The sequence below is a fragment of the Talpa europaea genome (assembly GCF_964194135.1).
Source record: "Talpa europaea genome assembly, chromosome: 12".
NCBI classification, from domain to species: Eukaryota; Metazoa; Chordata; class Mammalia; order Eulipotyphla; family Talpidae; genus Talpa; species Talpa europaea.
In genome coordinates this window covers 96834771-96857621 of record NC_140079.1, presented here as the reverse complement: position 1 = coordinate 96857621, position 22851 = coordinate 96834771, and the positions used below count along the sequence as shown (strand labels likewise).

The window sequence follows — 22851 nt, the reverse complement described above, 5'->3', positions numbered from 1 at the left end:
GGGTCAGAGTCAACATCCGTGGAGATGGGGTGCACGGAGCAGGGCTATTGTCTGGTACTCCTGCCGAGAACGCATCCTCCGGCCCTAGTCTCAGGAAGCGATGTCAGGCACACCCGACAGAGGGGCGTCCTACAAAGTACCAGACTTGTCCCTTCAAAATGCGCATGTCAGCAAAGATAGACACAGGACCTGTCCAGACAGAAGACAATTGGAGTCACGTGACAATCAAGGTCATGGGGACCTGAAAGGGTCCTGGGCCCCAACTCCCTACTCTTCCCACCTCTTCTTATTGGGGACAGTGGCCACAGGGACAAGGGCTGAAACAGTCATAGACCAGACTGGGCATAGGGTAGGATTAATGTTCAAGTTGCTGATTTAGATGATGGTGCCCAAGTCGTGTCAATGAATGTTCTAGTTCTAAGGAAATACATGCGGAAATGTTTAGGAGCCAAAGGTCCCATTGTCTGCGATGTATTTTCAAGGCTTCAGAGAAGCAGCTGCACATATGTGTCTGCGCACATGTCACGCACAGTGAGCACGTGGAGCACCCGTGAGCAAATGTGGCCAATGATACTTGTTGCAGCGGGTGAATGTGGGTGAAGTTTATATGGGAATTCTTTATATTTTTCTTGCAACTTTTCTATAATTGCAAAATTATTGCAAAGTACAGTGAAAAGGAGGCAGTGTGCATATGAAGCAGGCCTGGTGGATGCCGTGAGTGGTGCTCAAAAGTTGGCAGGGTGTTGGGGTCCTCTCCCTGGAGGGTCCCCCACTCCCAAACACACCCTGCAGCACCTCAGTACTGGGGCCAGAGGGTCAGCTGTCTTACTCAGTGGTGTAACTTTGGCCCGTCATTTCCCCTGGGCCTCAGTTTATTTAGTTGTGAGACCAGCTAGAGAAGCCAATCCCTTTGTGGTCCTCTTTTCCCCAAAGCAGACTGTGCTTCCCAAAGCCCCAGGAGGGAAAGGCATCAGGTGAACCAGGCATACAAATGGGCCCTCTGAGAAGTGCCCTTCATTTCTTAGTTCAAGAAGACAGACGCAAGGCTGTGAGGGGTCCCCTGGATGAAATCTCCAGTTTGCATAACTTGGGGCGATGAGAGCCGGCACTCAGCTGTCTTGGGACAGATACTGATATCTTCTTCTGTCCAAGCTGGTGGCTGGCATCAATGCACTCTGTGGCCAGTGCTCTTCTGGGCGAGCTCGTGTCAGGTCAAAGGTGGAGAGTCAGCCTGGCCTGGGGTGTGCCACGTGTCTCTGGTCTGGATGACAGTCAGTCAGTTCCCCACCGCCTGGTTCCACATGCACCCTGACCCCTACCCTGGCCCTGCCCCCTAGAAGGTTTGGATAGCCACACAGCGCAGTAACATCAACACCTGGGGGGTGCTGGTAATGGCACAGCCAAGACAGGCCTGGGGAGAGAAGGGCAGGGGCTCCTGAGGAGCAGCTGTGGTGGCTACAGAGGCCTGGGAAACCCTGTAATCAGTAGACCGATGGGCCTGGCTGCCCTTCCCTCCAAATCTGAGTGGCACCAGGCCACGTTGATTCTGCAGCAACATTCCCCAGTCTTTCCGGCTCCTGCAGCGTGGCTCCCCGCTCAAAGTCCTCCCTCGGTGGTGACGAGAGGCTGGCAGGCAGCAGCGGAGGGACAAATCAATCCAGCTGATGCCTGGGCATCAGAACTGCTGGGATGCCAGGACGCTCCCTGGCTCCCAGGCCAGCCGCAGAGGCCTGTCCTCCGGGAAGGAGGGCGCTCCCAACCCCCAACTCCCTGCTCCTGTGCAATGATTAATACTTCAGGAGAACCCTAGGGCTCCAGAGCTGGGGGCCTTGGGAGAACACAGGGAAGTGGGAAATGTCTCCCGAGGGCCCCAAGCCAGGAAGGCCAAGTGGGGAGTGGGCCCCAGACCTGGCCCTACCCAGCAGGCAGGCAGCCAGTCCTCTTTTGCTCAGCGTGGGAGATGAATATTCAGGCAAGAGAGTAAGAGCGGGTTTACACATTCACAAGGGCCTAAGTGTGCACTGTCCATTAGATTTGACTGTTAATGACAAGAGCGATTAATATTAAGCTATCACTTAGCAGCCATAGGAGTCTAAGAGCTTGGCATGTATCTCATTTTCTGTTCACATGGAGGTAGATTGTATCAGCCCCGCTTTATAGATGAGCGAACCGATACCCAGGGCTGGACACAGCACGCCCGAGGTCCAGGCTAGGATCAGCCTCAGTCATTTGAAACTTGGGCCCCTGCTCCTAATCACCACCCCAATATCCCCTCCTTAAGAGGGTGCTCAACGGCACTGGAAGAGATGAATTATGTGGCTACACACATAAGAGAAAAGAGAGACAGGGAGTGAGCAGGACCGAGGCCCCACAGCCAGGGGCACCCCAGGCCCTCTGTGGGTAGTTCCTGAACTGGCTTGTGTGTAACATGAGAACGAGTCCACTGGAGGAGAAGCAAGAGAGATCTGACTGTCAGTGGCTCTCCTGCTTATGGAAAGAGGTCTGGAGATGAGGTGCAGTGAGACCAGAACTGTCCCCAAGTCTGGGCTCCCCAGCTTCTTGGGGTTGGCCAAGCAGCCTTTGCTTAGGCTGGGGAGTGGGGAGGAGGGAAAGCTGTGGGGGCCTCTGTCATGTCTCAGGCTGCAGGCCCAGGGCTCTTGCCTCCCAGGGTCAGGCCCTGTCCTCTGAAAGCTTTGCAAAAGGGCCCCCAGGAGGCACCCCTCCTGGTCTTTCTGCTAGAACAGCATTTGCTACAAAATACGTGGAAGCATTTGGGCTTAGTTTTTGGTTGGGATGTGCCAATGTTTTCATTTGGAAGGGAAACTGTTTCTGTTGATGTAGTGAAGAGATAAAGCAAGACATTGTTCACCACCTCCTACTGTCCGAAAGTCAAGTGCTTGACTTGGGGGCAAGGATGCATCCTGGGATCCCCAGGGTCTGGCAGAAGAGCAGGCAGAACCAGGACCAATGTTTGTTGAATGACTGAGTGAGTGAATACACAAAGGGCCTAGAACCCTGTGTGGTATACGCTCAACATTCAGTAGGGGTTTTGAGTGGCTACAAAAGACCCTACCACCCAAAGTGCTCTTGGTTTGCTCTTGTTTCTCCATTAACCCTGCGGCCTCTAAGACTCCCTCAGCTCTGGCCTGAGCAACTGGACAGCTCTGCCTGCCTGCCTGCTTCTGAGCTTGCCCTCCAGCCCACTCTGCCCACAACCACCGAAGTCATCTTCACAAGAGGCGACTGGGCCTTGTGTGGTTCATGGTCTGAAACCTTCTGATGACTTTCCATTGTTCATGGCTATGGCCTCCCAGGCCTCCCATGGTCTGCCCTGGCCCGCACCCCTCACCTCTCCTGGAACCTCTCTAGCCTCTTTTTGGGTACTAGAAGAAACAATTCTTTCCACCCCAGCGGCTCCCTTGGCCTGACTGCTTTTCTCCACATCTTCATGTCTGGCTCCTACCAGTTTAGGGCTTAGCTCAAGTGCGTCATCTCCTTGGAGGGGCCTTCTCTGAGCCTCCCACCTAAAGCAGCCCGTCTCTACTCTCATCTGTACACATTTCTCAAGCACCTACTAGATGCCAGGCGTTGGCTAAGTGCTGGGGAAACGGCGGTCCCCACAGGGGATGCCTGAGCCCTGACGCACCTTCCTTGCTCTCACACATCAGATGCTCTTGTTTGGGAACCTGTTTGTCTTTCTCACCAGGCGCCAAGAGGGCCTGGGCCGAGTCTGTCTTGTTCACAGTCAGTCCTCAGTCATCATTTGTTCAATAAACAAATCGATGGAAGCAGGCAGCTGGGCTGAGGGCAGAGCAGCTGAGGCTCCTCTGGAATCAGCTCTGGTGAGACGGCGCTGAGCTCAAGTAAGGCCTTGTTCAAAGAAATCTCAGTGTCGACTCCTGGTGAAACCCCGGATCCCAAAACTATGGGCAGCAAGTCCTGTCCTGCATCACCCTGACTATGGTAAACTTGGCAAAGGCGGATAACAGCGGAAAGGGGTGACGCCTGCATGGGGTGAGGTGAACAGTGATCATTTCCTAAAAGGAGCCCCTACCCCCTACCTCACTGTTCACCCCCATGCCCACTTAGTCCTGTGCCCAGCAACACTCCAGTACCGCCCAGCTAAGGGTTCAGCTGAGGGGTCCTGCATGCCCGAGGCCCCTCACCCACCAACAGCCTGCCTGCCTCTAATCCAGCCGCCTCACTTCCTGGCTGTGTGACTTTGACTAACTCTTTTTCCTCCCTGGAGCTTCATTTTCTTCCCACACAACTAGACACAAGTTTCCTGATCACAGCCCAGAGGCAGGACACCTCAGTGCAGGGATGGGGGTTCCTTTTCTACCAGCCCAAAAGAACCCCCGGGCCTTGTAAACACAGCCAGCAAAGCCAGCCCCACCGCCAACCCCCAGCTGGCCTGGACCAAGAAGGCGGTCTGTGATATCAGCGGCCCCTGCAGATCGGAGCTGCAGAACTGCCGAGCTGGGGCACCCTGAAACCCGACTCCAAACAGCAGCAAATCCAAGGCCAAAAGGAAGTGCCGGGTTTTTCCCGTCACAGCTTGGCTGGGAGCCCTTGCTCGGGTCCCACCCGGTCCCCCATGGGGCCACAGGACAAAGGTGGCCAGTGCCTGGTTCCTTATTTCTTCTAATACTCGGAGTCCTTATCCTCCCAGAACTAGGGAGAATCCCCCCAAAGCCAAGGTCACCATCAAGTCAGACTGAGGTTGGGGGATGAGGTGACAGCTTTGCCTCAAAAGGATTTGGGTGGAAAGGTTTTCCCCACAAGTTGTGGCAGTAGGTATGTGCCATCGCACCCCAAATGCCACTTAGGGGCTGCCCCCTTCCCTCTTTTGTATCACCTTTGCTGAGAGAGGGAACCTTCTGGCCTCAGAAAAGTGCTTAAGAGGAGCTTAGCCCTGTCTGGCATCCAACCAGACCTGGAGGAGGTGGCTGGAGGCCTGGGGATGCTCCCCCTCCTCTGCTGGCACCCACCAGCCCTCATCCCGCCCTGAGAGGGCACTTACAGGCCTCGGAGGCCAGAGAGGGCCTCGTCCTGGGGATCCCATCCCCGGTGGAACGGTGTTCCCCAACAGCAGCGGCGGCATGATTTGGGTGGCTGGTCCAGGTTGAGGGTTGCAGGTGGGGGGTGGGAGAGGTTGAGGGGTCGCAGCCCAGCCTACTCCAGGTAACCGTCGAAGACGTCCAGCTCTGAGTCGGCTTCGTAGAGCCCCGAGCCGGGGTCGGAGAGCACGCCGAGGTCCACCAGCGCCTGGTCCATGTCCTCGGGCAGGAAGACCAGGCCCACGTTGAGGACGATGTACTCCATGAGGAAGGCGTAGTACAGGATCAGCACGTTGACGAAGAACAGCCCCACGTAGAACATAGAGGGCAGCAGCAGCGGCGGGACGTAGGGGACCAGGGGGCCCAGAGCGTCCAGGTGGGCCGCGACCCGGGCGCCGGGCATGCAGGGGGCGGCGGGGCGGCGGGGCCGGGCTCCGATCCTGGCGACTCAGCCGCTGCGGCGCCCGGGCGGCCGGCGAGGGGGCAGCGCAGCCATCCGGGGCCGCCCCGGGGAGCGATCAGGCGGCGCTGGACCCCGGCGGTGCCTCCGGGGACGGGCGGCGGCCCCCGAGCCGTGCCAGGCAGGGTCACGGTCCCCCCCACCGACCCGATGTGCCCGCAAGGCCTCGCGATCCCCCGCGGCCAGGAGGGCCCCGCGGTCCGCAAGTGGCCAGCGGCTGCCCGGATCCTCCGACGCGCGCGGCTTGCGCTCCCCGGCCCTGGCGGCGCCGGCGGGGTCCCCACGGCGGCTCAGCGCGCGGGGCCGACCCCGGCCGTCCTCTCTGCAGCCCGGCGGGCCCTGGCCTCGAGCCCCCTCCGCGTCCCCGCGGGCCCAGCGCCCATGGCTGCGGCCGCCGCGTCGCCCTCCTGGTCGAGCTCCGAGCGCCGCCTCCGGAGCCGCCCCGCGCTCATTGGCCGGCCGCGCCCGCCGCGCGCATTGGCCGGAGCCGTCCCGGGGCGGGTACCGCCGCGCCCCGCCTCCCCCGGCCCGGCCCGGCCCGGCCCGGCCCCGGAGCTGCTTTCCTCGCTCGCAGCTCCGCGCCGAGGTCACAGGCATCCGCTTGCCTGCGATGGGGGGAGCGAGACCCAGCAGCGCCCAAACCAGGAGCCTCAGGCTGCAAATACTGAAGCAGCCGCGCGCTTCCTCTGCGCTTTGCTGGGCTTGGGTCCGCGCCAAGCCTGAGACTCGGTTTACCAAAGGAAAACAGGCGGGGTGGGGGCGGAATGGTGGGCTCTGCCAGGGAAAATCTCCGACTTTCCCAAAGTGCCCATGTTTCGTGGTAGGGAAGATCCGTGTTCCCTTTAGCGCTCCAAATTCTGGCTGCAAGAAGGTCCGCCCATTGCGGGGTCTGCATAAGAAAGCCTAGGGACCCCTGAGTGAAGAGATTCCCAGGCAGGGCAGACTTCAGCAGTAGGTTTGCCTTTTGAGCGCTTCGGCTTTGTAAAGCATGTTTAAAAACATTAGTAATGCACCTGGTTAAAAACATTGAAACTGGGCCTCCCTGGTGGCGCAGGCGGTTGGGCGCAGCGCTGTGGAGCTGTCCGCAGCCCCTGCAGTGCTGGTTCGATCCCCGCCGGCCGCGGAGCAACCCACAAGGCGAGGCAGACCTCTCCTGTCTCCCCGCTGCTCCCCTCAGCAGTGTGTTTCGGTCAGTCTGCCTGTTCTGTTCCCCACTCTGTCTCTGTGAATTCTCTCACCCTCCCGCACATCTGGCCTGTACCCTGGTTCTTGTATAAATAAAATCAAAATAAATCTTTTTTAAAAAATTTGAAACAATCAAGAAGTGCACAGAAAAGCGAATTTCTCTTCCAGTCACTGATTCCCCCCACATACACCCCACCTTTTCCTGGGCAACCCTTGTAAATATGCTTCAAGAGACTGATCTTGTCTAAAGCACCTCCAAAGCCCTTCAACAAACTTTTAAATCTCAGATGAGCTGGGGTTTTACATCCAATGCTTGACTGAAGTCGTAGAGGGGCAGTGTAGTATTTTGTCCCATTTTAAGATGAGAAAACAGATGTCTGGAAAAATGGAGGGATCCTGGAAGCTGCAGGGCCTGAGTTCCTTTGGAAACCAGAACCTGCCTTTTTTCTCCAAATGACTGTTCCTTTAGATGAATTAGGGCAAGCCATTAACTCTACTGTTCTCCGTTCCCAAACTAGCTGATAAAGGTGGAACAAAACTTCATTTATTCAGTCACTATCAGTATTTTTTGAACACCTATTATGCACCAAGCCTGATGCTTAGGCATTGGGGAGAACGTCGGCAACTGGCCCAGTTCTGTCCAGACCACAGTTAACAGGATGGAGTAGGTCCTACATAACTAGAAGGTGTAAATGTGAATGAATGAATGAATGAATGGTGAGCAGGGCAATTTTACCTCCATGGAGTTCCCTAATCTCCAACATAATTTTAGCTACATCTTGGCTTTTGTGGGAATTTGGATGCTTCCTGATTATTATCATTTGTTAACGTGGGATTTTGGAAATGGCTTGGATTTTGGGCGAAGACCAGAAATATTCTCTGACAGTACAGGATGTTCGGTTTCGGTAGGTCGTTGCTTGGGGTCTTTCAATGTTTATTTTTTAAATGAAGTTTGGGGGGCAGGGATAAGCGGGAGGCCGATTGCTACCTATTTGCGCAGTTTGACTTACCGAGGAATAGTAATAAGGGTGCCTGGGATTGCAGGCTGGTTCTCCCACTTAGGAACTGCAGGACCTGGGGCAAGTCAGCCTCTGGGGTTCAGAGGCCTCCACGATAAAATAGGAATAATAATTGTACTCACTTCATACGATTGCTGTGAGATTTAGAAAAAATATCTATATGAAGCGCTTAGGACAATGACACATAGTATAAGCCACAAAAATAGCTATTCTTATTCTCATAACACTAATAACTGGTAATACCGCGGTTCTTTTTCTCACGCATCCTCACCGAGTCCCTCCCCGTAGCTCCGCCCACAGGTTTCCCAGCCCCGCCCCCTCGGCGCACACTGCGACTCTCCGCCTCTGGCTCCGCCCCTTTTGGAAGCCGGCAGGCCCGCAGTCGCGTGATGCACGCTGGGCCTTGTAGTTCCTTCGCAGAGTCCTGTCGGCAGGGGCCTCGCGGGCGAACTACATTTCCCAGCGTTCCTCGTGACGGCGGCCGTAAAGCGCGGCGGTCGAACGGCCGGTTCCGGCTGAATGTCAGTGCCGGGCTGTGGGCCGGGGAGGAAGGTGGTTGGCGGTGCCTCCACCACCTCCGCCGCTGCCCGATCGGTTTGTGCTGCCGCCGAGGGCGCCCTGCCCCTCGAACGTTCGGGCATGAGACCGTGAGGCCAGCGACGGGCCGGGACCGCCGACATGTTTGGCCGCTCGCGGAGCTGGGTGGGCGGGGGCCACGGCAAGTCCTCCCGCAACATCCACTCCTTGGACCACCTCAAGTGAGTGTGTTGGGGGCGCTGGGGGAGGCCGCGGGGCTGGGCTTGGGGGTCGGGGCGCACCGCCCGGACCGGGGGCGCTGGGAGATGGAGGGCGAGAGAGGCGCCGGGCAAAGGCTGGAGGTATGTGGGGTTGTTCCGAGCGAGGGCTTCAGAGTCAGAGCGCCCGGGTTCGAACCCTGACCCCGTCGCTCCTCGCTGTGTGACCTTGGGCTAGTCGCTTAGCCTCCCAGAATCACAGGATTCCCCTCTGGAGGGTAAGGGAATGAGATCTCCGTTTATGGACCTTCGCTCTTGGGGGCGGGCATCGGAAGGTGGGCACCAAGCCTCCCGGAGTGGAACAGCTTAGGGGTCAGAGGTCTGGGTCCCCGAGCCCCACTTATGTGGATTAGCATCTAAGCGTGTGGATTTAGACTGAAGTGTCCTCGGTTATAAAATGGTTTTTGTGACCGCACCTGTTCCGTGCACTTGGTTCAAAGGCTGGACGAGAGAATGCACATGAAACTGGAAGCACTTACAAGTGCTCAGTGCAAGACAGTCATTGAAAAACAAACCGTTTGGGGGAGGATGTTTAAGGAGGGAGTATCCAAAGTAGAGCTCTGGAGGAGGACATGTGGCAATTGGAGTCCTGGGGAGCAGGAGGGCACACAGTGGCTTGGTAGTCACACCTGCATTCTAATCTTGATTCCACCACTTAATGGCTGTCTGACCTTGGACAAATGGCTTCACCTCTCTGAGCCTCTGACTCTCCCATCTGCCTATGGGGATGCTGGGCCAGGACTCAGTAATGCGATGCTGAGAAAGAGGTCAGTAGTGGCCCATGGTGATAGTTGTGTTTATCAGCCAGGCAAGGCCTTCCCAGACCACCCTACCCAGATTACTTCCCCAGTCCCCATTCCTTTCTGGCAGATCTTTCTCTTGATTTCATTCAGTGCATCCCCACTATCTGCAGTTATCTTGTTTGTTTTCACTTCTTTTCTGTCTGTTGCTAAACTGCTACCTTTAAGGGAGCAAAGACTGCTTGTTTTGCTCACAACTGTGAGCCTCTATTCCTAGTATCTATTGCTATGCCTGGCTCACAGTAGGAGCTCAATGGATACTTAAAGAATGAAAAAATTGAATGAATTAAGGAGAGATGCAGAGCGTGCACACAGAGTGTTGGACTTGGGGGGGTGGGCGTGGAACAGAGAGCTCTTTGAGGAGGGAATGACTTCAGGAAGGAAAATATATTGGCATTGTTGGAGGAGACCTAGGAAGGATGGGCAAACCTTTGGTAATAAGAATAAGAGGGAGTTCCTGAGATTACTAAAGGGAAGGAAGAAGGATGACGGAGAGAGGAGGGGAACAGTAGGAGGAAGGCAGAGGCCCATGGAAAGGATTGGTAATAGAGAAATTAATTGGGGACCTCCCATTTGGCTGGGGCTGGGGGTGCTATGTTTCTTAGATGCTATCCTTTCTAGGGTAGAGGAGGCATGAATAAATGTTTGTGAGTCTCAGAAAGATTGGGGGACAGGAGGAGTCATTATATGGTGAGGGATGGTTTTGGGGAGTGGTGGTGAGAGAAGATTTAGGAAGGAGAGAAGCCCTGGACCAGGATGCAAGTGTATAGGGAAGCAGGAATCTTAAAGGCCAGGGCTGCTGGCCTGGAAAGGGAGGAGCTTAAGGATTTCAGGAATTTATAGTGGGTGGATGTGGCGAAGAAGGGGGAGGGTGGGAATCTATAGAAGTAGGGGGCTCCTGCCTGCACTCAGCTTCCTGCAGACTCTCAGCTAGCTCTATCTGAGTCTAGCCAGTCTAACTCACTTGAATAATTATTGAGAGCATTTTCGGAGTCAGGCACTTGCTAAGGACTTCCTGTGCATTATTTCCTTCAGTCCTCACAAGTCTGTCAGTTATAGGAACTACTATTGTTTCCACTTTATAGAAATGGAAACTAAGGTTCAAAGAGGTTAAATCACTTGCCCCAACGTGACAACAGCTGGAAAGTGTGAAAGCCAGGGTTTGACTTCTGAGCTTGCACTCTTGACACTGCCTTTTAAAATAAAACTTCCCTCTAAGTTAGTTTGGGATACTGAGCTGAGTCTGACCACCCAATAGGGCATCTTTGCCTTCCTGCCAGCCAGGTGCTCTTTGGAAACCCGAGCTGCCTGCCCTGGATCAAGCATATCAACTTAATCCATATTACAGCCTGAAGAACCTGGCAGGTAGTGTGTTGGTGTGGGGCTTAGAAGATCCCAAAGTGACTTGGACAGAGTGCCACCAACAGCTGGCAGGCATCCCCAGCACTTGTGCTGCTTCCCTCTGGGCCCGGATGGTGAAAATCTTGGGCGCTGGGCCCAGCACAGTGCCGTCCCTGAGGGAGTTTGTAGGCAGCTGTAGAGCCAGTGACTGTCCAATGCCACAAAAGCTGGGATCGCCCTGGGCTCAGGGTTCTGCAGGAATCTTTCTAGGAAGCTCTCTGGGGAAGACACACCAGAACAGTCTTCACTGTGTGGGACAGCACAGTGTGGAAGGGGACCCGGGAGCTGTGGATCGTCACAGGGGGCCAGCGGTTGTGGGGAATGTGGCAGAGTGCTGGGGGGGCTTCCCCTAACATGTAGAGTGAGCGGCTGCCTCTGGGGGCCTGCGGCAGACCAGGTTCCCAGGTGCTGGGCCTGTCTATCAGTGCTAAAACTGGGGAAGTCCTGGGCAATAGTAAAAATCAGTCACATTATCAGTGACCAATGACAAGTAACAGTTCCTAACACACCCTTGCCTTGACTTAGGGCACTGGTGGTAGAGAGGCATGATTAAGATATTTAAAAGAATTTAGGATTTGCATTTTTTTTCCACACAAACCATCTGGGAGCCCTCCCTTTTAAAAATAGACTTTATTTTTTAGAACAGTTTGAGACTAACAGAAAAATTGAGAAAATAATGCAGAGAATTGGAAACTCTTTTTGAACACATTCTTCAAAACATCCCCAGCTTTCAAACTGAAAAGGACTCTTCCTGTTAGATGGGTTTTACTTTTGTTAAATAATGGAAAATACTTTTGTTAAATAATGGAAAACTTGCCACTCATGGTCTTGGTCTACCAGACTGAATTTGTGGTTAGTTGAGGCAGGGTGATATAGTCAGGAGGTTATTTGTTCCATCTCGTGAGTGGCTAATTGCCAGACTAGCAGCAAGGCTGCAGCGTTGATCAACATATGCCACCAGCAAGCAGAACCTTTACTGAAGGACTCGTTTGATTGCAACCAAAACATAAGTGTGTGTCCACACACTGATAGCATTTTTTTGCAATTGTGCTGTGCCCTCAATTCTGATCAGCTTTGTGTGTGGGGAAAGACTCCTGGTGCAAGTGGCAGACACCCTGCTGGAGTTGCCTTACACCCCAGATGGGATTGATGGGCACCTGTCCCTGAGCAGTCTGTCCTGGCTAAACCATGGCTGGGGCCAGGTGTTCGCAGAAGCTGTCAGCATCTGCCTCGTTCCAGTTCTTGTTTCTTCTTCCTTCTGTGTTGGTGTCATCCTCAGGCAGGCTCCAGGCTCACATCACGTCAGCTTAGCGATTCCTGGAGAAGAGAAAGCTGCTTTCTGAGCCTTGCCAGCTCAAGTCTGGAAGTGAGCATCGTTGCACCAACCTGGGGTCTCACACCCATCCCTGAGTTACTGCGCAGGGGTCATGGGGTACTCCAACTGGCCCTGCCATGGAGCCAGGGTGGCATCAGCTTTGCCTAAGCACATGGACAGAGAATGCAAAATAGGGCTGGCCCTCCCCATGGGAAAATCAGGGATTCTTACCCCAAAAGAAGAAAAATGTTACCTACCAGGCAGGTGCTCACCCTCTCTTGGTATTTTCCACTTTTGCCAAAGATAGCGCCGATATTTTTAGAGTCTGGCATATAATATTGCCAGGTTTGCTTGCTTTGAATATTGTGTTCACCATATCACACATAGTGGGTCTGAGGCATCTGTGATGTCAAGTCCAAGTTCTTCTTTTGGGCCTTCAGAATGCCTCTGACTCTGGTCCCTCCCCTCTCTTGTGGGACACAGAGGTAGGTGCATTAATGCAGGCTGGAGGTCCAGAGCACCCTCGGCAAGCAGACAGCCAGTTAAGTGGAGGTCTGAGGACTGAGTGGTTGTGACCAGGTAGCTGCTGGGAGCTGGGGGGGTCAGGGGAGAGCAGGTAGAAGGGAGGATGCTTCAGGTATAGGAAACAGCATTTGGGAAGCCTGGAGGAAGGGACTCAGGTGGCTCAGCAAAAGGGTGTATGTGGGGTGAGAGGAGGTACAGGACCCGAGAGCAGAGTGGTGAGCTGAGAGGTCACCAAGCCAGGGCCTGCTGGGTCTGTAAAGCCTGCTAAGGGATTTGGTCATTAGGCCGAGACCAGTGGGAGTCCTGGGAGGGTTCTGAGGCACACTGTAGTCTGGCCAGTTTGGAAATGGATTGGAGGAGGGCCAGGCTGGAGGTTCGGCATCCACTTGAGGGGGCTGCTGTCTCTGTTAAGTTATGCTGTCACCCCAGAATATTTCTCCTGACATTTTGAGTAGATGGTCCTTTTTCACACACTGTTACACACGCCTCACATGTTCACCTGTCTGTGTCTTGCTTTTTCCACTTAAGCTTCTGTCTCTTTTCTTCCTGCCCATAGAAATGCCTAACTGTACCCTGACAAGGCCAGTTCTTCCATAAAAATTGCCCTGGTGACTTCAGCCCATGCAGGTTTTCCTGTCTCTCTCCTTCGCTTGTCCTTACCCCTGCGCTCCTGCTTTGCTAGCACATGAGCACATGCAGCCTCCTCCTGAGAGGCAGGCCAGCTGGTAGGTGCTGCGAGCGCTTTGAGTTTTATTCCACCTCGAGTGGGATCCCCGGGCAGCTGGCTCAGTCGCGTATGCTTTGTTGTGTGTTTGTCTGTCTCTCCCTGCTTGAACCGAAGCTCCTTGAGGACAGGTCCTATGTGGCCCGTTCACCTGGGATTGTCAGGTGCCAGCACAGGGTCTGTCTGGCTCTCTCTCAGTGATCACGGACGGGCACATGAAATGCCACTGGGTGGATGAAAAAGCAGCTTCTGGCTTTTCTTAGCCCTCTTGCTCCTCCGGCGCGGCCACAGTGCTGTGCTAGAGCTGTGGCTTTTTCCAGGGCTGAAAGCCCTGCCTGGGAGTGCCAGCTCTCAGCGTCTCTCAGACCCAGCCTCATCCAATGACCCAGTTGGACATCTTTGGGGGATGAGTCATTAGGAGGAGCAGCGCCTGGAACACCTTTCCCTAATCCTCTGGTCTGATTCGCCCTGCGTGCAGCTGTTCCTGGTTCTGCGGGCCAGAAGGCTGGACACTGATTGAGTGCAGGTTTTCAAGGCACAGAGTAGAGCATTCTGGGGAACATCTGAGTAGGCCAGTCAGACCCAGGCCCTGTTTGTCCCCATTTTTCCTATACCTAGACATTGTTATGGGGGGCTGAGGCTGACGTGCTTAGGGAGAGCGGATTGCTAGTCCCTCTGGGCCCCTGTCATTCCTCATCCTTTCTCACTCTCGCAGATAAGTTTCAGGATCTTCCAATAGGAGCCTCCTAAGAGCATATTCTGACACAAATCATCAAACTTGTATGAACTTGAACTTGGCATGTCTGTGTCTGTCTCGGTAATGAAGTGGACTTTACTATTATGGACTGTCATGCTTCCATGTGAAGAAGGGACTCTCTTGAGAACACAGGGTCGGTGGAGGCAGGATTGTTTACCATCCATCGTCCTTGGTGATGAGCCTCTAGTGGGTTGGCTGCGCCTTGGCAACGGACTGAAGTGTTTCTGAGCTCTGGGCATTTCAAACTCTTAAGCTTCTGTCCAAGTAGAGTGTGCGCATGTCAGAGCCTGGTATTGGGGTTCTGCAGAGCTTCTGTTAGAACTATCTTAATGCTGGCTCTTTTTCAGAGAAAGGTCAGTTATCAGGACTTACCTGAGGCTCTGGTATGTACCTCAGTGCCTTGTTCCTCTGTATGTAGTTTATTTGGTTTTCTTGGATGCTGGGCCTTCTTTTCTAAGGAAAAATATCCTTAGTTCTGGTTCTCCTCTCTTCCCCCCCAGTTATTGATTTGCCAATCATTTGCATAACTAATTTGGGATGGACAACTCACCTTCGTAGGTATGCGTGCCTTACTCTCCCTTCGCCAGAGCTCCCCTGTGCATTCTTGACTTCATGCAAATGCTCGGCTGATAAAAGTGCTGTCTGTATTTGCATTCTTTATACTATAGTGCTTATAAGCAGTGGGGTTGGAATCAGATTGAGTGCCCTGCCTCAGAACTCAGGGCAGGTCTTAGCCTCCCAGAGCCCCAGCTCCCTGGTGCATCAACCCTGCAGGGCTGCTGTGAGGGGCTGATGAGTGAATACATTATACTAGCAGGAGGCTCATTAGGAGGCTGCAACTGTCATCATGATGATGATGATAAAAATGCACACATACAGAGGATGAGAGAAAATGCCATCATTGTAAAAGAAAAATCTTAATTTGCTGGGTTTAAGCACCCAAAGTAAATGGTTCCTTCCTTGGGAATTATCTGGAGAGGACACAGCTTTGCACACAGAGGTGGCCGTCCTAGAAATATTATAGATTATCTAAACAATTAGGAAAGTATTCCCAGCAACAGAGTAACTCTGTTTTCCTTTCAATGGTGTATTTTGTAGCCATTGTAGGTACTTGCAAACAGTTGTATTGACAATAAAGGCAACAAATGCTTTCATTTTAGCCAGAGGTGAGAAATAGGATGGGTGTAGAAAGGGGCATGCTAGTGTTCATCTATGTGAATATCCACAGTGAAGAAAAAGACCCCAGAGCCTGCATCATACGGAGGCTCCAGCATTGACTGTCACTCAGCAGAGGCATGATGGACAATTGCTGCTTCTTTTGTTGTGGTTGAAGTTTCTAACCTTTTTAAAATGAATGCTACATTTACAATCAGGAAGTTACTAACGCATACTACTATCTCAGAGGTAGCTGAATTACTGGATTTACTAAGCTCTAGATATTAGGCCTTGATCCCTTCAGCTTTCTTTCCCCCCCCAGTGCATTTATGCATTTATGCACTGAGGGTCTCTTCTGCGTGCTAGGACCTCAGGAGATGAGCAGATGAACAAGGTGCAGACATAATCATCAGGGAGCTTTAGGGCTTGAGATCAGGTTATCTGCCCCTAACAGCATTTAGACAATGTTGAAAATGTCCAACTCTACCATGTACAATAGCATCAAAAAACATCAAATACCTTAGGAATAAACCTAACAGAAGATGTGCAAAACCTTTATCCAGCAAACTCTGAAAGCAATGTAGTCCCTGTCACGTTACTCGATGGCAAAGATGTCCATTCTCTCCATATTTAGCAGCAGATGTAGGGCAATGTAAAAGGGACTCTTAGCAGGTATTTTTGTGGAAATTTGGAGGTGATTTTTAAATTTATATGGAGAGGCAAAGCATCTAAAATAGCCAATGTAATGCTGGAAAAGCAGCAGGAGAGAGTTACAGGACTTACGTGATCACCTAGCAAGATTTACTGTACACTGCAGTCACCTGGCACATGGTGTTGGCACAGAGGCAGATGACCCAATGAATGGCCCTGCAGCACCCAGAAGGAGCCCCACACGCATAGCCATCTGATGAACGGCAAACGTGATGCTGGAGGGAGTGGGAGAAGTGAGGACCTTTTCAGTAGGTGTTGCTGAGTCAACTAGTTTCCCATATAGAAACAGCAAATTTGGTCAATACCGTAAAACACACACAGATTGTTCCAGATGTACTCTAAGTCCAGAGGCAAAGGTAAAACAGTAACTTTTAAATAAGAAAACAATATTTCTTTATGACCTTAGGGTAGGTAAGGATTTCTTTTTTTTTTTAATTTGTTTATTTATATATGCATAGAAGAACTGGGGTACAGGCCTGAGGTGCAGGGAGTGAGAGATTCTCCAGAGAGAGTGGAGCAGAACAAGTGGATCTACTGAAATACACTGCTAGGGGGAGCAGCGGAAGAGACAGGAGAGGTCTGTTATGCCATCTGTCGGTCAGCTCCCTGGCCGAGATCGAACTTGTGCTGCAGTGGTGATAGCTTCATAGTGCTGAGACTTAACCCCTACACCACCAGGGAAGCCCGGTAAGAATTTGTTAAGCAAGATACAAAATACACAATCCAAGGGAAAGACTGATAACTCAGACTGCATCAAAATCATCAAAAAACCACTGCAGAGAGTAAAAGGCACATCACATTCAGAAAGGATACATACTTGTGTTCAGAACACACACAGAGCTCGATCAGCAAACGACACCTAATAAGAAATGAGCAAAAGTCTTGCATAGGCACTTCACAAAAGCAGATATTCAAGTAGCCCATAACATCTGAAACAGTGCTCAACTTCGTCCATGTTCAGGACATAAAACGCCAATGTGATATCACCATTTACCTGCTATATTGCCCCCCTCTCCCCGCCCCTGCAAAAAAGGCAAGGATAGCAAGAGTTGGAGAGGCAGCAGGCGGGCCTCTGCTCTCAGACCAAGTCTCTGGCCATCAGGGAGTGGGCCAGCTGCGCAAACCCCCCAGCTGCTGTCCATGTGCTAACCACATGCGTGTCCCAGTTATTCCCAGTAGGAGGATCATAGAGCCAGACCCTGTACCGCACTTGGAGCTCCTAGAATCTTCTTTCAGGACTTACCACCTGCCCTTTCCCCGGGTTTGTTTGTAAGGGCCTCATAGTTACTAGACTTTTTTTTTGCAGAGATTACTGAACAAAAGCAATGATGAGAACAGCAACAGAAGTGTGATAGCACATTATCCTGCAGGCAGGGCAACACCAGCTGGGAAGGCTGCCTCTGCGCTGCACAGTGGGCAGTGCCTGTCGCCAGGACGTGGGCATGGGGCACGCTGTGGCCTGCATGGTGCAGGGGCTCTCAGGCTTTCGTGGGCACTGGAGGCTCTGGAGTCAGATTCTGTGGGTCGTGTTCTGTGATCCTGGGGTGAGGAGCTAGGATCTGCAACTTCAACGGGTGATTCTGATGTGGGAAGCTCATGAATCCCCATCTGAAAAACTGCACTTTGAGCCTTTGGGGGCAGATGTATGGAGGTGAGATTCACAAGTGGTTCCCTAGCGTTTCTTCCCAGGCTTCGGTTTAGTGCTGTGGCGTTTCCTCCCACAGGGGCCCTGCTGGTAGATTTGGATGCAGGTGGAAGAGTTTTCTGTTTGGAGGCTCTTCCAGGTATTGTGCTTTGAAAGTTGCAAGCAATTTTTAATTACTTTAACAATTAAATGACATTATACTGTGTCTTTAAAATATAATAAATAGTAACAATACTAATCAATAAAGCCCAGCCCCCTTAGGCTGCAGATTGCTCCTTATTGTTGCATTGGAAAGGTTGTGCTGCTTTACATCTTAGCCGTTGTTAGAGAGCCAGTGGGATAATCCTGTCTCTGTCTCCCAGCCTTGCTCTCACCTGCCCCCACCCCAAGCTGCAGGTGGTCATAAAAGACGACAGGAGGTGCGTTGTCCTGAGTCACCTTTTCCCCCCCAAGCCGTGACAGCAGAAATTGCCTCCTTCTGTGTGCTGGAGAAGCCATCTCTTGAAAGCAGTGCTCCTAGGGTGCTGGACCGGCCTTCACGCTGCTCAGGACTGGCCTCATCAAGTCCTTCAGTTCTCCGCACCACCAGCAGAGGGCCTAGAGGCCTGGACTGGGTCTGCCTGTCTCTGTCCCAGTGGCTGGCACAGGTCTGGAGCAGTGTATACCTTCTAGACCCATCTGGTGGGTGAAGTGCAGTCTCCTAGGCTCTCAAGTCCACTTGGCTTTGTAAATTCAGTCACCTGCATTCAGCAAATAGGATCATTGCCCTTGAACTGCAAGCCCCACTTCGAATGGGTGCTCTGTCCTTTGTGGGGTATCCCCATGATTTTTGCTTCAGCTGCTGGCTTTGGACCAATCCTTGCTGAGACTCCACCTATCTAAGTCTGCATCGTCTGGGCTGCGGGTCTTTCCTTAGGCCTTCAGCCCTGAACCGTGTGTCTCCACTTACTCCCCCAGTATCATGATCATCAGGGAAGCATGTGATGAGGCCAAAGCATGGTCTTCCCCTAGTCCTACTGAATCTGAATCTGAATCTCCGGGTGCGCTCTAGCGCCCCTTGCTTTGTCCGGCTCTCCAGTGACCCTCCTGGCCCCTGAAGTTTGAGGTGACTGTCTTCACGGGCTTAAAGATTCTGTCATCTCCATTTGTGTTGCTGTGTTCCTGGCTATTTAATTCTTTCAAGCACTGTCTGCCATTGGTCTTGGCCAGTGAATTATGTCACATGTGAACGGGAAATAGCTAACCGAATCTGAGAAAGCATAAGCGAATTATCCCCAAAATGTTCCTTATGATCGCAGAGCCTGGCTTTCACTTTAGTTGCTAAACTTTAATTTCCTTCCCTTTCTCTTAGATATCTGTACCATGTTTTGACCAAAAACACCACAGTCACAGAACAGAACCGGAACCTGCTAGTGGAGACCATCCGTTCCATCACCGAGATCCTGATTTGGGGAGACCAGAATGACAGCTCTGTGTTTGAGTAAGGGTTTCTGATGTTTTTTTCATGTTTTGGTTCTTTTTCACCCTTCAAATATTTTTCTAAATGTACACCATGAGTCACTCCTGATGATGTCAGGATTTGACGCCAATTTGGTCTCGCATAGATATCTATCTATATCTGTTTCTGTCTGTGTACGGTGTCCTTGAAATGCTAGAAATGCAAGCGGAACATGAGAAAGTTCTGGAAATGGGTGTCTCTAGACAATCTGAAAATATCATGGGTAATTTTCCCAGTGGTGTCTGATGATCTCCTCAGAGGAAGGAGAAAATGTCCTGGTAGTCAGGTCCTGAGGGACTAGAAGGACCCTGCCTGGCCCAGCTGAGCCGGGTCTCCCAGCCAGCCACCCCAGGGTACCCACTGTCCATTTGCTCTCTGTGTCACACAGCTGGTGAGTGATAGGGCCGCTCTCACACCTAAGCCCTGGGGTTAGCTCCTCTTTCCATACTTCCAAGGAGAGCCACCTTCAACCAGGCTCACCTCTCCGAGCCTCGGTTTCCTTGTCTTCAAAGCAGAGAAAGTTCCCGTGCAGTGACAGGTACAGGGTAGGCACTCAAGAAATGTAGCAGATGATCATAAAGATGGTGTTCCTATTGGGTAATTAAGAAGAAGGGCCTTAAACCATGACTTCCTCCCTGACAGACCTGTCTCAAGGTCTGTGTGCACAAGGATGTGGGTTATGACCACCACCAAACACAGATTTTATTTTTATATCAGGTACTTTAATTACAAATTCTGAGGCCACCTAAAGGACCCACTCAAGGCTAGGAAAGGTGCCCCTTGTCCAACCTGGCTTCATGTGCGATGGCCTGATTTTCTAGATAACTCCATGTTTCATCAGTAAGGCTATCAAAGCAACACTACTTGTGGGGAATGCAGACTCTTAAATGCAAATATGTGATAATGGCCTTGACCCCCAGAGGAAGCCAGGAATAGTCAAGTGAGGTGTTGCTCGTAAATGGGACTAGCTTCCTCTACACTTTTTAATTTTTTTTAATTTTATGTATTTTTTACATTATTTTTCATTTTTGCACAATGTATGCATTTTCATCCTGGTTATAGTCCCCGTACAATTTCCAAGGACTAGCTTCCGCTAAAGGGACTAGATCCTGGGAAATGTATTGTTGGTAGTGGTTGTTTTTGGAATTGAGAAAGACCTTTGAGTTCAAGATGTGAAGCCCTGACCCCTCTGCTCACACAGATTATCCCAGCTTAGCTCTCATCTTAGAAAAACCCCAGAGTTTGTAGTGGTGGCCCAGTGACTCTGCCCAATAGAATCCCCAAAGAGTCTATTGTAAATTGCGTTTGTAAATTGTGGAATAATTTTAGATTTACTGAAAAGTTATGATGATAGCACAGAAAGTCCCCACATCTCCCACTTTCCCCCATGGCCGCTCTCTTATGGTACCAGAACGTGTTTGTCGAGAAGGAGGTGCTGACATGGGGTCTGGTTGTTAAGCGGCCTCCATTTTTCCCATTCAGATTCTCTTTTGCTCCCGGATCCCAATCCAGGCTCCCGTGGTGCAGTTAGTTGTCACATGTCCTGGGTCTGCCCTCTGTTCTTAGTCTTCCCGGGTTGACTGCCAGCAAAAATTTGACTTGGAATGGGCTGGGTACCCACCTCTTTCCATGCAGAAACAACTGGACAATTTGAAAATCAAAACTTTTTGAATATTCAGCCTTCTCTTGCCCCTTTGTAGGGAATTCCAGTTGATTAACACTCAGGGGTACCGATGGAGAGCAAAAGGAAAATGCTTAACTAGGAAAACTAGGACATAAAACAGAGGATAGAAAGTGTGGTTTGTTGGGGATAGTTGGGTGACTGTGTGGTCCTTGGTAGGAAGGTGCTGGAAATGTTGCATTTTCTTTTTGACGGAAGACGGGGCTGGAGAGTTGGAGTGTACACATGCCGGAGCCCTGTGGGTGGGGAGACCTGGCCTAGCTGTGGGTGCCTTCCTGGGGAGGGGTCACCTGAGCGCTTGGAATGTACATAGAGGATGCTTGGGATTCCAGGTGGGGAAGCCAGCCACTGACGCTGTCCCGTTCTCCCCACAGCTTCTTCCTGGAGAAGAACATGTTCGTTTTCTTCCTGAACATCCTGCGGCAGAAGTCAGGCCGCTATGTGTGTGTGCAGCTGCTGCAGACCTTGAACATCCTCTTTGAGAACATCAGCCACGAGACCTCACTTTGTAAGGACAGCCTTTACGCGCGCCTCTGCCCCCTGAGCGTCACAGCTGCCTCGGGGCTTCATGTTGCGTCTCCAGTGTCTGTGCTTACGTGTGTCTTAGTGGGCTTGGGCCACCATAACCAAGACCCCTGGGTGACTTAGGCAACAGAGGCTTGTCTCACTGTCTGGAGGTTACAAGTCCAAGTTCAAGGTGCTGTCAGGGTTGGTCCTGCCGTGGCCTCTTTTCCTGGTTTGCCCATGGCTGCCTTCTCTGTGTCTCACAGCACCTTTTCCTCTGTGCACAAGGAGGGAGGGGGGAGCGGAAAGAGGTAGAAGGGAGCAGAGCTGGTGTCTCTTCCCTTGTGAGGACACAGGTCCTGTTGGATTAGGACCCTACTCACTGACCTCATTTGACCTTGATTTCCCCCATAAAGGCCCCATCTTCCAGTATAGTCACACCGAGAGTTAGGGCTTCAATGTATGAATTTGGGGCACATAGTTTAGTCCATAACACCTCGTTTGTCCCTGCATGGTGGGATACTGTGAGGGGCCAAGAGAGGGCTTCCCTCTGCTTAATGATTTTGGGGGGTGGTATCCATTTCTGCTTTATAATTTATTATTAAAGAGTGGGTCGGGGGTCACTGAATAGGCAGCCAGTGGAATAAGCCTCAGAGCAGCAGGGTGAGGAGGAGCTCAGCCAAGGAAAGTGCTACAGCGTGGGCTATGGCTCCCATCCCGGCCGCTGCAGTCCCTGTGCCCTCGCCAGGTCCCCGTTCTGCACCTGAGGCAACCAACCCGACAGGTGGGCACTGTTTAGCAGTGCGGAGAGGTTGGGTTTAACAGCAGAGAGGCTGGGTCATCACCCAAGGTGACAGCTGTAGTAAGGCCAGGCCTGGCTCGTGTGCTCCTCAGCTGGGAGAGACTGTGACCCGAAGAGACCTTTGTCAGTAGCTTAGAGCTATTCTTGTATGGGGTGGGGGGTGCTACAGGCATCTTGTGGGTAAGTCCAGGATGCTGCTAGATATCCCACAGTGCACAGGACACCCCCCCCCCCCCGCAAAGGATTATCTAGCCCAAAATGTCAGCAGTCCCCAGGCTGGTTGGGTGGATCCCAATCCTGTGCTTGCCCCTTGCTTTATTGTTCCAAGAGGACCGAACCAAGCCCCAGCCCCTGCCCACGGGAAGTAGAGAGAGAAGATGAGGAATGAAATCGCTGTCAGGAGCGGAATTTAGGTCCCCAAGACAGTGTCTGGAAGTGGAAAGAGGGAGAGATGGTGGCAGTTCCTGGCGGTGGAAGGAGGGCGAGATGGTGGGCGTCCCCCTCGGGACAGGGGGCCATGTCCTAGGGAGGCAGGCCTGGGAGGTTGACGGAGGCTGAGTGGTGGCTCTGGGAGCAGCCACTAGATGGTGCTGCTGCGCTAGGAGCGGCGTCTCTCCTTCCCAGAGAATGGCAAGTTGACAAGTGCGCCGTTGACTCACTAGCTACCTGCGTGGTTTCCCTGGTTAATCAGTCGTCAGGCTGGATATGAATCGCGTGCGGTCTCTGAAAACTCCGTGAGGGGAAGACCCAGCTCCGGGGTACAGGCCCTGGCCTCAGACTCAACTGGGCCCCAGACGCAGTTGGGCCCCACACGC

General features: G+C 52.3%; 2 protein-coding genes across 3 annotated transcripts in view; one reads left to right on the top strand and one right to left on the bottom strand.

The window, feature by feature from the left end:
* Positions 1-5175: 5175 nt before the first annotated feature.
* DEXI (Dexi homolog) lies at positions 5176-5463 on the bottom strand (the record flags this gene model as incomplete). Its single annotated transcript, XM_084250385.1, has 1 exon — positions 5176-5463. One exon carries the CDS (start codon positions 5461-5463, stop codon positions 5176-5178), a length of 288 nt encoding a protein of 95 aa, XP_084106511.1.
* Positions 5464-8402: 2939 nt separating this feature from the next.
* The window catches only part of CLEC16A (C-type lectin domain containing 16A), a gene marked incomplete at its 5' end in the record, with an annotated part of 180168 nt that continues 165719 nt past the window's right edge, over positions 8403-22851 (top strand). For both annotated transcript variants that reach the window (XM_084249156.1, XM_084249155.1), the window contains 3 exons: positions 8403-8482; positions 18903-19031; positions 21105-21238. In XM_084249156.1, the coding sequence (XP_084105282.1) occupies positions 8403-8482; positions 18903-19031; positions 21105-21238 (343 nt within the window). The remainder of the gene's footprint in view (positions 8483-18902; positions 19032-21104; positions 21239-22851) is intronic.